This window comes from Mandrillus leucophaeus, unplaced genomic scaffold, assembly GCF_000951045.1.
Source record: "Mandrillus leucophaeus isolate KB7577 unplaced genomic scaffold, Mleu.le_1.0 Scaffold61, whole genome shotgun sequence".
In the NCBI taxonomy this organism is placed as follows: Eukaryota; Metazoa; Chordata; class Mammalia; order Primates; family Cercopithecidae; genus Mandrillus; species Mandrillus leucophaeus.
In genome coordinates, this window is record NW_012106586.1 from 1,627,010 (window position 1) to 1,645,141 (window position 18,132).

At 37.7% G+C, this 18,132-nt stretch overlaps 1 protein-coding gene across 2 annotated transcripts in view; it reads left to right on the forward strand.

The window, feature by feature from the left end:
* RNF17 (ring finger protein 17) overlaps nucleotides 1-18,132 on the forward strand; it is a 118,548-nt gene that overhangs the window by 62,799 nt on the left and 37,617 nt on the right. For both annotated transcript variants that reach the window (XM_011999939.1, XM_011999940.1), the window contains exons 16-19: nucleotides 3,819-3,972; nucleotides 8,479-8,594; nucleotides 9,861-9,981; nucleotides 17,880-18,000. In XM_011999939.1, coding sequence (XP_011855329.1) covers nucleotides 3,819-3,972; nucleotides 8,479-8,594; nucleotides 9,861-9,981; nucleotides 17,880-18,000 — 512 coding nt within the window. The remainder of the gene's footprint in view (nucleotides 1-3,818; nucleotides 3,973-8,478; nucleotides 8,595-9,860; nucleotides 9,982-17,879; nucleotides 18,001-18,132) is intronic.

An 18,132-nucleotide genomic window follows, 5' to 3' on the forward strand; every position in this document is an offset into this window, starting at 1 on the left:
TTTTTTTTTTTCTGGTTGCACATGTCTGCATCTTCTTTATTAAAAGATATTTCAGAAAATATTGAAGCAGCTTCCTTGTCATCTCGTGCCAAGAAAGTTAAGGACATGGACACACATGAGGAGTTTAGGAGTGGAGGTTTAATATGCAGAAGAAAAAGAAGGGAGAACAGCTCTGTCTCTAGTGAGAGAGAGAGGGGCTTCTGAAAGGGAAAGACTGGCTGTCGGTGGATGTGCCGGATTTTATAGGCAGGTTTAAGGAGGTCATGTCTGATTACATAGGGCCCACAGATTGGTTCAGTCAGGTTTGATGTTTACCTAGCATGCCAGAAAGACTGGCCACCCTACCCTAATCTTATAATGCAAATGGACTTACACTCGACTGGCACCATCTTGCGTGCTCCTTACTGTACATGTGGCTGACAAGGAGAGAAGGGAGGATGGAGCCACCATTTTGAACAGGTTTGGCACAACTGCTGGTATCTGTGTCTGCAGCTCAATTTTACAGGCTGCTGTTTCTTAGAAAATGATTTGGGGGCTGCTTTTCACTAAACAGGAAAACCTTGCTGAGGACTCCTTCCTGTATTCTCACTATCTGCCTAAGCAATTTCTTTTTTGTTGTTTTTGTTTTTGTTTTTGTTTTTGAGATGGATCTTGCTGTGTCACCCTGGCTGAGTGCAGTGGCACGATCTTGGCTCACTGCAACCTTCACCTCCCAGGTTCAAGCAATTCTCCTGCCTCAGCCTCCCGAGTAGCTGGGATTACATGCGTGCACCACCACACCTGACTAATGTTGTATTTTTAGTAGAGATGGGGTTTCGCCATGTTGGCCAGGCTAGTCTCAAACTTCTGACCTCAGGTGATCCACCCGCCTTGGCCTCCCAAAGTGCTGGAGCTACTGCACGTAGCCTCAGTAATTTCTTTTTAACTCGTATATCAATATGAAATGAAACCTAAAGGATCATGAATGTAAAATGAAGTGACAGAGGTCCCTGATGCAGTGGCACAGAAACTCCTGATATCAGTCAGTACCTGCAAGCCCTATTCAGTCCCCTTTCAGGATTACTGCTTACTTCTGGTTTTCAGTGAGGTCAGGAATTCTTGACACTTTGTGTCTTATCTTTACAGTTAGTTTCATGCTTTCATATGTTTTCATGTTAATGTCCTTTCATTTCAACTTTAAGAACTTATAGAATTTCTTGTAAGGCAGGTATAGTGGTGATGAACTCCCATAGCTCTTGTTTGGGATTAAAAGAGTTGTGCTTTTTTTAAAAACAAACAAACAAAAAACAAAAAAATGGAGTCTGGCTCTGTCGCCCACTCTGGAGTGCAGTGGCATAATCTCAGCTCACTGCAACCTCCACCTCCCAGGTTCAAGCAATTCTCCTGCCTCAGCCTCCCAAGTAGCTGGGATTATAGGCATCTGCCACCACGCCAGGGTAATTTTTGTATTTTTAATAAAGACGGAGTCTTACCATGTTGCTGGTCTTGAACTCCTGACCTCGTGATCTGCCCACCTCGGCCTCCCAAAGTGCTGGGATTACAGGTGTGAGCCACCACGCCCGGCCAAGAGAGTTGTTTTAAAAGCTGTAGTAGTGAATTTGTTTTGGTACTTTTCCAAACTGTTTCAAAGACCGTTGTTCCTTGTCATGTGTGATCACTGAAGTCCATTGTTTCTTTGGCTTGTGTTCAGCTAATGATTGACAGAGTTTCTTGAATGTCAGGAGCTGAAACAAACAAGAGACAGAGAAAGAGGAAGGTGCCTCTTTCCTAGACTTTGCAGACTAGCTCTTTGGTGGGCACTTCTTCGCCATTTAGATAGGCTGAGCCTAGGAGTCAGCCTGAGGTCAAAGTTAAAGTCTTTTCATTTCTTTTCTGGGCACGCATCTTGTCAGGGCAGTCATGTGGCTTTGTAAACTCTACTGTATATATGACTGCTTTTGAATGTCCTAATTTTGTAAAGATTCTCACCCCAGATTCTCCTCCTGGCCTTAGATGGTCTATTGTATGTTTCTATTAATAAACTCCCCTTCCAAGCAGCTGCACTTATACTCCCCTTTGCCAGTTTTACAAGTGGTCCCTACAATTCTTCCTGCCTGTGTTCCAAGTTATGTGAAACAAAAACTAACTCTTTGCATCAGTCATGCAGGTATCTCCCAGACTTAGGATACATATACCCAGTAATTTGCATATAAGTTCTGGTGTGTTCCTTCTGGTTCAAGGGAGGGAACTGAGAACTAGATTGCCACTGCTTAAGACCAGGACCATTGTCATTCTGGGAAGAGGGTATGGTGAGGGCGAGTAAAAATACCACAAAACTTTCCTGCCGTTTAGAAAATTGCTTTTACTTCATTAGGCTTCTTGGTTACTATAAACTTTGGATTGCTTTCTAGAGATCTGATCTAATAAAGTTGGTTAAGACACTTTCTCATTTTTTCAATGTTTCTGTATTGGAACAAGAACTTAAAGCTTCCTAATCTGCTATTTTGTTGGCGTCATTCCTCTGCTGAATTTTTAAGTGTTCACTCTGGTGTACCTGTTACTGGAAGAATTTGCATAATAGCTACTTAGAAATGAAAGTTAAAAGAAAAGTAGTTTTAAAGTAATTTAAATGAAATAAAAGATAGGGATTCAGAAAATTTTCACTTTCATCATTATACTCACAAGAAAAAATTCATTTTTTCCATTGAAATGGATTTCAGAATATTTTTAACATTAATAATTGGTATTCGAAGAAATAAACTTATAATCCTTGATTTTTTTGGTAGTATAGGAAACTTTAGAAACTATTTTTTGATTATACCAGATAGCACCATTTAATAAGAGAAAAGTCTGTGTTACTAAAGAATGCAATCATTCCACAAACCCTACTGAATTATTACTGATTTAAGGAAGAATTATCAATTCACATTAAGATGGATGGTTGATAATAAACTGGATATTCATATAATGCCAAAGTAGCTCCACATAAATTCTTAAGACTTGGTTATTACAAGGGTGTAAACAGAACTACACATCGAGAGGGGTCAAGATCATCACTGCAATCAGTAAATGAATCTTAGCATATTAGTAGTCATTTAGTATTAGGCCTTGATGTGTTGCAACCTGAGTGAGAAAAAGCCACCTATGACACAGTCTAGCCAAAAAGATTTGCCTTGGATCCATCAAACCCTTAGTAGTAACTTGCAGCCTTTTGAAAATTCAGCGGATAGACCTTACTCCATGGAGGAATAAGCTAAGTAGCAGCATGAGGATATAACCACATAAATCCGTAAGGTATAGGGCATTCTGCAGAAAAATTAGCTGACTGTCTTCAACAAGACATGTTCATTAAAAGTAGAGAACTGTGCTAGATTATAAAAGAGTTATGGAGATAACAGTCAGAAGCAGTATATAATCTTAGTTTGTAATGGGTTTGGATCAGTTAAGGAAAACTAAATGTGACCTAGAAATACTAGTTACTGAAACAGAAAAAGTGAGAAATGATAGAAAAATGTAAGTGATTGTGTATGTGGTAAAGTCTAGTTTTGGTAAAAACAAAATACAGGGAGTGTGTGTGTGTATGTATAGAAAAATGTCTTGAAGAATATATACACTAAGTTATCTAGGAGAATGTGACTTTATTTTTATGTCTGTACTAATTTTCTATACTGGTTCTGCAATACAATTTTGTAAAATAAATTACATAACACAATTGATAGATTTACATTCAATTCAAGTTTTAATGTTTTATAATTTCAATGACAGTGCTTGTAATTCATTCAACACTTAACATTTTAAGTTTCTGTGAAATGACAGTGCTTTATCCCTTTATTTGCTAGATAGAGGGCCTGGATTTTTTATTTCTGTTAAAGACAATCGAGGAATTCTATAAAAATGAAGCTGGAGAAAATCTGGAAATCCTCTGTCCAGTTCAAGATCAAGTCTGTGTAGCTAAATTCGAAGATGGAATTTGGTACCGAGCAAAAGTTATCGGTAGGAGAATGCATGCTGTTTCTACAGGGAAATGTTTTACTTCAAAACTAATATCATTTGAGTTGGTACCAGTTCAGTCTTGGAAGTAATATTATTTGATCTTACCATTTGCTCTGTCATCTCTCTTTAGAAAGCTAGTGATAGTGTTGAAAGGTGAATTTATCTCCTGAGATTTTGTTTGACTTGACTAGAACTTAACCATTGGGAATCTTGCTGGAAAAGTAGTATAGATAGAACAAAGCAACAGAAATTAATTATTCAAAAACCAGTGAACTCTAGCTTCATGTTGACTGTTTGTCTGTCCCATGCTATTTTGATTGTCAAGGTACAAATTAAAGGTAAGTCCTTTGTGTCCTTTCTGCTTCCCTTCAATTTTAATATATTCTTCTTTCCTGGGAATTATTGACCGAACTACTAGTTTTCTTGGTGTATTTTTTCTACTTTTTATACATCCTCCTTAAGTAATTGATTCAACTTATGAAATAATGGGAAGAATAAAAAGTGGGATTGAAGACAGAAGACTTATGAAAATGGAGGTATTAGCAACAAAAATAGTAAAGTTAATTATTCCCCCGCATTAACTAAGACAGAACATTACAGACTAAGATTTTGTGGGTTATTAAATTAGATATACTATAGGCAGTTTAACCCATTGTGTTGTTTATTTTACATGCTTTCTAGTTTGTGGATACGTCTGTTTTTTATTGAAAGGGTGAAAGGCTGGGTGTGGTGGCTCATACCTGTAAATCCCAGTACTTTGGGAGGCTAAGGTGGGTGGATCACTTGAGGTCAAGCGTTCGAGACTAGCCTGGCCAACATGGCAAAACCCTGTCTGTACTAAAAATAAAAAGTTAGCCAGGCGTGGTGGTGTGTGCTTGTAAGCCCAGCTACTCAGGAGACTGAGACACGAGAATCACTTGGTCCCGGGAGGCGGAGGTTGCAGTGAGCCAGGATTGCGCCATTGCGCCACTGTACTCTAGCCTGGGTGACAGAGCAAGACTCTGTCTCAAAAAAAAAAGGCCGGGTGCGATGGCTTACGCTTATAATCCCAGCACTTTGGGAGGCCAAGGCGGGCGGATCACCTGAGGTTGGGAGTTCAAGACCAGCCTGACCAACATGGAGAAACCTCACGTCTACTAAAAATACAAAATTAGCTGGGCGTGGTGGTGCATGCCTGTAATCCCAGCTGCTTGGGAGGCTGAGGCAGGAGAATCACTTGAACCCAGGAGGCAGAGGTTGCAGTGAGCCAAGACTGTGCCATTGTACTCCAGCCTGGGCAACAAGAACGAAACTCCGTCTCAAGGAAAAAAAAAAAAGAGAAATCGCCCAGCTAATTTTTTTGTGTTTTTAGTAGAGACAGGATTTCGCCACGTTAGTGGGGCTGGTCTCAAACTCCTGACTTCAAGTGATCTGCCCGCCTCAGTCTCCCACTCCCAAAGGATTGAGATTACAGGCGTGAGCCACTATGCTCGACAATTTTTTTAAAATTTAATTTGATACTGTTTAAAATGTTTTTTCCATTATTAAGGTAATCTAAGATCTTTACAAGTTTCTCCTAATATATAATCAGTTCTGTTTGTGTCAAAACTATTCTTGCAACCTGAATTTTCTATCCTTCATTTGTCACCATTGATTTTAATTTTGTTAGTGGTTAGTGACTTGAACTAAAAATTTTCAAATGTGGTTCTTATGAATGTCTTAGTCTGTTTTGTGCTGCTGTAATAAAATACTAGACTGGGTAGTTTATAAATAATAGAAATTTACTTCTCAGTTCTAGAGTCTAAAAAGTCTAAGATCAAGGCACTGTTTTGTTGAGGGCTTAGTCTCTGTTTCCGAGATGATGCCTTGTTGCTGCATCCTCCAGAGCGGACGGATGCTGTGTCCTCTGATGCCAGAGGTTCGAAAAAGGAAGGCAAGCTCCCTTCACCAAGCCCTTTTATAAGGGCACCTAATCCTATTTATGAGGGCAGAGCCCTCATGACTCAGTCACCTCCCAGGTACTGCTGCATTAGGGATCAAGTTTCAACATGAATTTTGGAGACAAAAACATTCCAACGATTGCAATGAAGATACCACTGTATAGTTTGGTAAATATCTTTGGAGCAGACAAAGGCATTTTTCATGACACTAAGGACTTCGCAACTGCTTTTCAAATTAGGATTATTGGCTTGAAAATGTTAACTGTTTGGTGAACAGTAAGGCCTCTGAAATCTTTGAGTAGTAACTTTTGGGGAAGATGGAGTGTCCATGGTGCTCATTCTGCTGCTTCTTCATTTCTGTTAGCACCACTTTTGGGGATACTAATAGAAATGTATGTGTGATTTGTGTGGTCCATTTTCCTGTATCTTCTGTGGCCCTGTTGAACTCCACCTTGAAGATGATACTTGTTTTGGTGAATAGTAGCTCTTTTGCTTTTTATCTGCCTAATTTAAAAGTTAATGCTAAAAGACACACTCCACTTCCCTCCTTGAAGGCAATTACTTTTCATTCTTTCAGCTATTTTGTTGTTTACTTGTGTTCCTTCTTTTACTAATATGTAATACTTCACTTGACACTTCAATTTTAGATATTACCTGTTATTCTGTCAGACAAGTTTTGGATCTCCATAGCCCTTTTGTCCTCCTTTTTCTCTTTTCTATAGTTATATCACAATTTTTCATTAAATTCATACTCTGTGTAAATAAAGCCATAAAGTATACTTCGTTTAATTCTATTGTGAGTTCATATTTCACTTTATTTTCTTTTAATTTGTAAGTGTATTTTTAGTAGTTCAAAACTATTTTCCATATGATTAGACTCTTCAGATAAATGTTAGTATGATTTTTTTTTTTTCTTAAAGCATGAAAACATCCTTTTTGAGACGGTCTTACTCTGTCATCCAGGCCGGAGTGCAGTGGAACATGATCATGGCTCACTGCAACCTCTGCTTCCTGGGCTCAAGCAATCCTCCCACCTCAACCCGCAGGTTAGCCGGGGCTACAGGCACTTGCCACCATGCCTGGCTAATTTATATGTATATTTTTGTAGAGATGGGGTCAAACTCCTAGGCTCAAGTGATCCTTCTGCCTCTGCCTCCCAAAGCACTGAGATTACAGGTGTGAGCCATCACATGTGGCCAGAAACATCCTGTATCTTCTCCAGTTGGGCTGCTTACCCCCTAGGCTTACTACACATTTTTTATTCTTGATATTTATTTCAGTTGGCCATAGGCCATATACTTCATTGTTCTCCAGTATTGGATCCTTTGTTTTCTGGATGCCATGTTTACCTCTTCAGTTTAATCCCCTTTTTCGCATGGAGCCATCTTCCCATAGTTTCTCCAGAGAACATAAATGGGGAAATTTGAGACCTTCCATGTCTGACTCTGTTCTTATGTGATAATTTAGATAAAACAATAACATTCTTTATCCATCTATTTGTTTAAAACTACATTTCCATTCAGAGACTTTAGGAAGAGTAAGAATCTAATAGCATTGGTAGAATTGAGAACATCCGTCTAGCAAGGGGATTCCAGTGGAAGTGGGGAGAGATTACCCTCTCTTTTGGCTTTATAATAACACGTTATCTTCTCAATTCTCGTGGATATCCCCTACCATAGGGCCTGTGTTTGAAGTGTCATCTTGAGTGAGTGCTAGTGCTGTGTCACTTGCTTCTACTTCTGCCAAGGAGCAGAGAGTACTGGACTTTTTTCCATATTGAAATGATATACACTGTGTTAGTCTTTAACTTCGAAAACCATGTATTTTGAGTATTTTCAAAAAGGTTAGTGTGTGATGTCTTTTTAAAAACTTCTCTGTGTTTGAAACTTCCAGAGACTTCTTTAAAGTATAGAGAGTAGACTGATATAGAGGTCTCTCTCTACTTGTTTTTTTGCAATATGCCCCAAGTACAATATTTTCTCAAAATTTCACAGATATTGTTATATGAATGAATCTTTAGTTTGCTGAATCTTTTGCCTTGTTTGATCACCTATTTTGACTAATAATAAACATGTATTAAGTGTTTACCTTGTACCTTGTGCTTTTTAAATCCTTCAAAAACATCCCATGAAATTAGATTATATTGGTATACCCATTTTGCAGATGAAGTAATGAGGCTTAGAGAGAAAAAATAACTTGCTCAGGGTAATATCTTAGAGATATTAATTAGCTTGCTTTAGGTCACATAGAATTTTAGTGACGGAGCTAGTGTTCTAAACTGGTCAGACTGACTCAAAGCCTAATTCTTAACTTTTAAGTCATACCACCTGCCATATGATTTTGTTATCCTGATTTTGGCTATCCTTTGTATATTTAAAATATACTAGTTTTTCATTCTTACAAGTCTGCATTATGGATGATTTCAAGGTTCACATATTTGAAATTTTTTTACATTTTAAAAAGTACTAAGTTTGTATATTGAAGCTAAAAGTATTCTAATCCCGTTGGCTATAAACCAATCGAAATTTTTCTAGATAATTCTGTTTCCTTTCCAAGTTTGTAATTTCTAATTTCATAATTTTTCAAGGATTCCCTGGACATCAGGAAGTTGAAGTTAAATATGTGGACTTTGGTAATACTGCAAAAATAACAATTAAAGACGTGCGTAAAATAAAGGATGAGTTTCTGACTGCCCCAGAGAAGGTAATCTATTATTTCTAGGGCCAGAATATCAGCACAAATATGGAAGTCTTTTTAGAAGCTGTTGTCACCATAGAAATATTAACTACCATTTTTGTCTAGTTTCTGATACAGGGACTGTAGATAAATGTTGCTATGGTTACTACTGAAGAAATAATATGTATATCATGGCAAATAAGCATATTAAACATTAATTCGGTGTATTTGTGTCTTAAATACTTGTTGGCAGCTTTTAATATATCATTTTGAGATCATATATTGTGGTAAGAGTCATGTTCATGATATATCAAGTTAAAAATGCTTATCTCAGAAGTACTTCTACTGTGATCACATTTATGCTTAAGTATATATGTGTATACAATAGAGAAGCCTGGGAGAATATGTAAAAAACTGAACCTTGTTTATCTCTGGGGAGTAGTAGTATTCTGAAAGAAGGATGAGAAGGGGCCTTATTTTCTAATTTATATACTGTCTGTTGCGTGAGTTGTTTTTAAGCCGTGTTTTTCATTTTAGGAAATGTGTAGTATTATAGAAAAACATTTTAAAATACAAATGAGCAGGCCGGGCACAGTGGCTCATGCCTGTAATCCCAGCACTTTGGGAGGCTGAGGGCGGGGAGATCATGAGCTCAGGAATTCGAGACTAGCCTGGCCAACATGATGAAACCCCGTCTCTACTAAAAAGATACAAAAAATTAGCCGGGAGTGGTGGCGTGTGCCTGTAATCCCAGTTACTTGGGAAGCTGAGGCAGGAGAATTGCTTGAACCCGGGAGGCGGAGGTTACAGTAAGCCGAGATCACGCCTTTGCACTCCAGCTTGGGTGACAGGGCGAGACTCGGTCTCAAAAAAAAAAAAAAAAAAAAAAAAATTACAAATGAGCAAAAGGGAGAATCACTCAGAATCATTGTTCAATATTTTTGTTATCTATACTTTCAGACGCATCTTTTGTGCTTTCAGCAGTTATAAAATCAGACTATAAATCATCCTGTAACCTTCCTTTTACAAGTAATTAATGTATCATAAGTGTCTGTAATGAATGCTTGTTATTCCAGTATGTGAATGTGCAACAGTTCATTCAGCCACTCTGCTTTCAGTGATTTGTGTTTATAAAGTACTTTTACAGACATCTTCACACATTATTTGATTATTTCTAATATGTATTAAATTCAGACGTAAAGATTAGTTTTGTACACACTTAAATAAAACTTGAATTCTAAAGTAGGTAGAAATTAAATTTTTTTCTTAATGGTGAAACTTTGTCTGACCCAGGCAATTAAATGTAAGTTGGCCTATATTGAACCATATAAAAGGACAATGCAGTGGTCCAAAGAAGCTAAGGAAAAATTTGAAGACAAGGCTCAAGATAAATTTATGACATGTTCAATTATCAGTAAGTTCCATTTTTACTTGCTATGTAATCACATATGATTTTAAATAACATGAATAACATTTGTCAAATCTTAGAATAAATTCAGTGTGCCATCAGTAGTAGTGGTGAGAGATAAGATTTGTTGAGTATTAGGTACAATGGAATTATATCTTTTGTGGACTCTAAAGTCATCAGGACAAAAATCACCATAAAAGATCAAGTCACCCTTGACATGGCCCCTTGAAGGCCCTAAAGCCAGGAATTAGCTTCTTTTATTTGTTTACATTTTTGTTAGGACTGTGTCCGTGTCCTTGACATAGTGGATGCTAACGTTTAATATCCAGGAAAGTGAGGGGAGGTGGGACATGATTGACAAATAGCTTTTCTTTGCCTCGCTGGCTTAAGCGAATTCGACTGTGGGTTCTCAGCATAATTTGAAAAAAGTTACTCCTTTTTTGGAGCAGTTGGGCCCAAAATAGAGTCTGACCACTAGCCCACAATTTTCTAACATAACAAGTTGTGAAAATCAACAGTTCAGTAGCAAAATGGGTTCTGAATTGGCATGAGGCTATATATAGTCTTTATCTCGTTTGTAGTGAATATTCATATTTTACTTCAAGGTAATGTTTGTTTATGGGCTGCTGCCCCAGACTCTGCTGGGGGTATTAGATACACATACAGGATAGGTGCCAAGTAGCTTTTCTTGTTAGAAGAATTTTGAATTCTGAAACATGCCTGGCCCCAAGGGTTTTAGATAGGGGGATTGGGAATCTGGTTTGGTTTTTTTGTTTTTTGAGACAGGGTTTCATTTTGTCACCCAAGCTGGAGTACAGTGATGTGAACAATGCCTCACTGCAGCCTCAACCTCCAGGGCTCAAGTGATCCTCCTGCCTTAGCCTCCCATGTAGCTGGGACCACAGGCACACGCCACTATGGCCAGCTAAGTTTTAAATATTTTTTGTAGAGATGAGATCTTACTTCGTTGCTCAGGCCAGTCTCGAACTTGTGGGCTCAAGTAATCCTCCCTTCTTGGCCTCCCAAAGTGCTGGGATTACAGGTGTGAACCACTCTGCCTGACCAGGAATCTGTTTTTCATCTGATATTTTGATCAGTTTCAAAGCTGTAACACTCACTGGCTGGGTTGGGCTTAATGAATAGTAGTGCAGGATTTATGAGACCATGTTTACTTAGCATAGATGTGTAGGACTTTCATGGGTAGTTTTTACTGTATTCGTGTCTTTCTTTTATTGTAAGACTATTGGACTATTCACTGTGAGGAAACTGGAGTTTAGAAAGTCATAACCTAGTAATGATAGTATATCTCTGATAATTTATTTACTTCAGAGCAAGAAATTGTTCTAAAGAAATAGTGTCATTTAAGAGGAATGTGATTATACAGACTGTATCTTAGGCTATAGAAGTTTTCTATCTAGCTTCTCTGAAATGAACAAATGAATTAGTCCTTGAACAGTCTCCACTGATTTTGAGGTAACTTTAACCTGAGAGACCCATAGGTGGTTCACATCACAGGACTCTGTGCAGACAACCCCCAGTACCAGTCCAGGACCAGGTAGACTCTCTGGGTGGCTAGACCTAGAAAGAGACAACAATCCCTGTAGTTCAGCTCACAGGAAGCCACATCCATAGGAAAAGGGGAAGAGTACTGCATCAAGGGAACACCCTGTGAGACAAAAAAATCTGAACAACCATCTTCAGCTTTAGACTTTCCCTCTGAGAGAACCTATCCAAATGAGAAAGAACCAGAAAACCAACCCTGGTAATATGACAAGGCTCTTCAACATCCCCTCAAAATCACATTAGTTCAGCAGCAGTGGATCCAAACCAAGAAGTAGTCCCTGATTTACCTGAAAAATAATTCAGAAGGTTATTAAGCTAATCAGGAGAGAAGGCGAAACCCAATGCAAGGAAATCCAAAAAACAATGTAAGAAGTGAAAGGAGAAATATTCAGGGAAATAGCTTAAAACAATAAAAAATTCAGGAAGCTTTGGACACACTTTTAGAAATGCGAAATGTTCTGGAAAGTCTCAGCAATGGAACAAGTAGAAGAAAGAAATTCAGAGCTTGAAAACAAGGTCTTCGAATTAACCCAATCCAACAGAGACAAGGAAAAAAGAATAAGAAAATACGAGCAAAGCCTTCAAGAAGTCTGGGATTATGTTAAACGACCAAACTATAGAATTCTCTTCTTCCTCAGGAAAACATGTTTAGGGAAAGAATTGAGGAAAACTTCGGCAGCATTGCTAGAGACCTAGACATCCAAATGCAAGAAGTGCAAAGCTTGAAAAACATATTTGGGGGAATAATCAAGGAAAACTTCCCAGGCCTTGCTGGAGACCTAGACATCCAAATACAAGAAGCACGAAGACCTGGGAAATTCATCACAAAAAGATCTTTGCCTAGACACATTGTCATCAGGTTATCCAAAGTTAAGGATCTGAAGAGCTGTGAGAAGCACTAGGTAACCTATAAAGGAAAACCTATCAGATTACCAGCAGATTTATCAGCAGAAACCCTACAAGCTGGAAAGGATTGGGTCCCTATCTTCAACCTCCTCAAACAAAACAATTTATCAGCCAAAAATTTTCTTTCCAGTGAAACTAAGCATCATATATGAAGGAAAGATACAGTCTTTTTCAGACAAATAAAGGCTGAGACAATTCGCCATTACCAAGCCGCCACTGCAAGAACTGCTAAAATTTTGGAGCTCTAAATCTTGAAACAAATCCTGGAAACACATCAAAACTGAATCTCTTCAGAGCATAAATCACACCAGACCTGTAAAACAGAAATACAAGTTAAAAAGCAAAAAGAAAAAAAACCAAAGTACACAGGCAACAAAGATCACCATGAATGCAATGGTACTCACATTTCAATGTTAACATTGAATGTGAATGACCTAAATGCTCATGCTCACATAGGAGACACAGAACCACAGAATGGGTAAGAACTCACCAATCAACCATCTCCTGCCTTCAGGAGACTCACATAACACATAAGAACTCACATAAACTTGAACTAAAGGGATGGGAAAAGGCATTTCATGCAAATAGACACCAAAAACGAGCAAGGGTAGTTATTCTTATATCAGACGAAACAAAGCAATGGCAGTTGAAGGAGACAGAGAGGAACATTGTATAATGGTAAACGGCCTTGTCCAACAGGAAAATATCATACTTTTAAATATATATGCACCTAACACCGGAGCTTCCAAATTTATAAGATAATTACTAATAGACCTAAGAAATGAGATAGATAGCAACACAATAATAGTAGGGGACTTCAGTATTCCACTGACATTATTAGACAGGTCATCAAGACAGTCAACAAAGAATGGATTAAAACTATACCTTGGAACAAATGGACTTAACAGATATATACAGAACATTTCATCTAACAACCATAAAATACCCATTCTATTCAACAGCGTATGGAAATTTCTAAGACCATATGACCTCAATAAATTTAAGAAAATTGAAATTATATCAAGCACTCTCTCAGACCACAGTGGAAGAAAACTGGAAATCAAAAGGAACCTTCGAAACCATGCAAATACATGGAAATTAACCTGCTCCTGAATGAGCATTGGATCAAAAACAAAATCAAGATGGAAATTAAAAATTTCTTCAAACTGAATGACATAATGACACAACATATCAAAACCTCTGGGATACAGCAAAGGCGGGTGCTGAGAGGAACGTTCCTAGCCCTAAATACATACATCAAAAAGACTGAAAGAGCATAAACTGACACTCTAAGGTCACATCTCAAGGACTAGAGAAACAAGAACAAACCAAACCTAAACCTGTCAGAAGAAATAACTAAGGTCAGAGCAGAACTAAATGAAATTGATTGAAACAAACAAAAATACAAAAGATAAACAAAAAACTGGTTATTTGAAAAGGTAAATAAAATTGATAGACCATTAGCAAGATTAACCAAGAAGACGAGAGAAAATCCAAATAACCTCACTAACAAACGAAGCAAGAGATATTACAACGGACACCACTGAAATACAAAAGATCATTCATGAACACTTTTATGTATCTAAACTAGAAAACCTAGAAGAGATGGATAAATTCTGGAAAAATACAACCCTCCTAGCTTAAATCAGGAGGAATTAGATATCCTGAACAGTCCAACCCCAAGCAGCAAGATTGAAATGGTAATTTAAAAATTACCAACAAAAAAAAGTTCAGGACCAGATGGATTCACAGCAGAATTCTACCAGACAATGAAAGAATTGGTACTAATCCTTTTGACACTATTCCACAAGATAGAGAAAGAAGGAACCTTCCGTAATTCATTCTGTGAAGCCAGCATCACCCTAATACCAAAGCCAGGAAGGGCACAACCAAGAAAGAAAACTATAGACTGATATCCTTCATGAACATAGGTGTTAAAATCCTTAACAAAATAGTAGCTAACCGAATCCAACAACATATCAATAAAGTAATCCATGATCCAGTGAGTTTCATACCAGGGATGCAGGGATGTAACATATGCAAGTCAGTAAATGTGATACACCATGTAAACAGAATTAAAAACAAAAATCACATGATCTCAATAGATGCAGAAAAAGCATTCAACAAAATCCAACATCTCTTTATGCTTAAAACTCTCAGGAATTCGGCATACAAGGGACATACCTTAATGTATTAAAAGCCATCTATGACAAACCTACAGCTGACGTAATATTGAATGGGGAAAAGTTGAAAGCATTCCCTCTGAGAAGTGGAACTAGACAAGGATGCCCACTCTTACCTCTCCTCTTCAACATAGTATTGGAAGTCCTAGCCACAGCAGTCAGACAAGAGAAAGAAAGAAAGGGCATCCAAATCGGTAAAGAAAAAGTTAAACTGTCACTGTTTGCTGATGATACGATCGTTTACCTTGAAAACTCTAAGGACTCCTCAAGAAAGCTCCTAGAACTGATAAAATAATTCATCGAAGTTTCCGGATACAAAATAAATGTACACAAATCAGTAGCTCTTCTGTACCCCAACAGCGACCAAGCGGAGAATCAAATCAAGAACTCAACCCGTTTTACAATAGCTGCAAAAAAATAAAAAACTTAGGAATATAACGAACCAAGAAGTCAAGACTGGAAAACTACAAAATACTGCTGAAAGAAATCATAGAGGACACAAACAAATGGAAACACATCCCATGGATGTGTAGTATCAATATTGGATGGGTAGAATCCATCTGATTCTACCATATTCCAATGGTACCCATATTGATGGGTAGAATCAATATTGTGAAAATGAACATACTGTCAAATCAATCTACAAATTCAATGCAATCTCCATCAAAATACCACCATAATTCTTCACAAAATTAGAAAAACAATTCTAAAATTCATATGGAACCAAAAAAGAGCCCGCATAACCAAAGCAAGACTAAGCAAAAAGAACAAATTTGGAGGCATTACAATACCTGATTTCAAACTATACTATAAGGCCATAGTCACCAAAACAGTGTGGTACTGGTACAAAAATAGGCACATAGACCAATGAAACAGAATAGAGAACCCAGAAATAAACCCGAATACTTACAGCCACTGATCTTTGACAAGGCAAACAAAAACATAAAGTGGGGAAAGGACACCCTTTTCAACAAATGATGCTAGGATAATTGGCTAGCCACATGTAAGAGAATGAAACTGGATCCTCATCTCTCACCTTATATGAAAATCAACTCAAGACTGATTAAACACTGAAATCTAAGAATGGAAATATAAAAATTCTAGAAGATACCATTGGAAAAACCCTTCTAGACATTGGGTTAGGCAAGGATTTCATGACCAAGAACCCGAAAGCAAATGCAATAAAAGCAAACATACATAGCTGGGACCTAATTGAACTAAAGAGCTTTTGCACGGCAAAAGGAATAGTCAGCAGAGTAAACAGACAACCCACAGAGTGGGAGAAAATCTTCACAATCTATGCATCTGACAAAGGACTAATATCCAGAATCTACAATGACCTCAAACAAATCAGTAAGAAAAAGACAATCTCATCAAAAAGTGGGCTAAGGACATGGATAGACAATTCTCCAAAGAAGATACACAAATGACCAAAAAGGTACGAAAAAATGCTCAACATCACTAATGATCAGGGAAATGCAAATCAAAACTACAATGCGATGCCACCTCACTCCTGCAAAAATGGCCATAATCAAAAAATCAGAAAACAGTTGATATGTGGGTGGGGTGAACAGGGAACACTTCTACACTGCTGGTGGGATTGTAAACTAGTACAGCTGCTATGGAAAACAGTGTGGAGATTCCTTAAAGAACTAAAAGTAGAACTACCATTTGATCCAGCAAGAAACTGTGATATATATACACACACACACACACACACACACACACACACACACACGAATGTGAATGATGGAATACTACTGCACAGCCATAAAAAGGAATGAATTAACAGCATTTGCAGTGACTTGGATGAGATTGGAGACTGTTATTCTAAGTGAAATAACTCAGGAATGGAAAACCAATAATCATACATTCTCACTGATATGTGGGAGCTAAGCTATGAGGAGGCAAAGGAATGGACTTTGGGGACTTGAGGGTAAAGTGGGAGGGGTGTGAAGGATAAAAGACTACAAATATGGTGCAGTGTATACTGTTTGGGTGATGGGTGCACCAGAATCTCACAAATCACCACTAAAGAACTTATTCATTTAGCCAAATACCACCTGTACCCCTATAACTTAATGGAAAAAAAATTTAAAAACCTTTTAAATGTATACTGTTATAACTCTTATAACTTGGTTAATATAGAATGTTGCTGTTGGTAATGGTTATCTTTTTATTTAGAATCATTCTGACTAGCAGCTACCAGCTGGAAAGGCATAGGCATGTACGGATCTCAGTGCATTTTTTAGATATGTTTTCTAAAGAAATTTCTATCATATTTCAGATACTTATTGACCAATGTCCCTGTGCAGTGTACCATAAATAAGTAAACACACATGAGACGCAAGCCTTACACTCATTTAACTCCCAGTCTAGTTTAAGAAATAGATCTGATAAACAAAAAGAATTAAAAGTTAGATAGTTTGTCCTAAAAAACACAGGGACAGAAAAAAGTTCTAGTTAATTGAGGGCTCTAGATTGAGTTTTTGTTGTTTTAAACTTTGTGCCATTTTTATAAAAGCTGTAAACCTTTGCAGATGATCACTGGCCTGAGTTAACTTTCATTCACTTTTGTCCTCCTGGAACTTGGTTGAGTTCCATAAAACAATTAAGAATACAACAGAACACTTCTTCAAATGAATATATTTATATTTTTCTGAATCTAAAAGCTTTGAACTGATTTCTTTATATAATGGTACACAGTAACCTAAAATAAAATGTTCACTAATTTGTATATGTTACAGATAACACTGACAATTCATTTATATCTGCAAAATGCTACTTTAACTCCTAGCCACTATGACATTATTCTACAAGAAATGTCATGTATGCAAATGAAAGAAATTAAGTTTCCAATTTTTAAAAAATTGCCTCATTTAGGCCGGGTGCAGTGGCTCAGGCCTGTAATCCCAGCACTTTGGGAGGCCAAGGTGGGTAGATCTTTTGAGGTCAGGAGTTCGAGACCAGCCTGGCCAACATGGTGAAACCCCATCTCTACTAAAAATACAAAAAAAAATGAGCTGGGCGTGGTGGCGCATGTCTGTAGTCCCAGCAACTCAGGAGGCTGAGATAGGAGAATCACTTGAATCCAGGAGGGCGAGGTTGCAGTGAGCCGAGATTGCACCACTGCACTCCAGCCTGGGCGACAGACTAAGACTCTGTCTCCAAAAAAAAAAAAAAAAAAAAAAGCCTCATTTTGTATATTTTGTGACGTCTTTCTTTCCCCAAATTTTCTTAATGGTTTTACAGAAATTCTGGAAGATAATGTGCTCTTAGTTGAGCTTTTTGATTCTCTTGGTATTCCTGAAATGACAACTACCAGTATTAATGACCAGCTAGTCAAAGAGGGCCTAGCATCTTATGAAATAGGGTAAGTAGATATGTAAACTTTCATTGTTAGTTCATGTTCCTATGTAACATTGTAATTGCAAGAAGGGAAACTGGCATATCGTTCCCCATTGGAGATGTGCTTAGACTGTAGACCTGGGAATTTTCCCTGTCC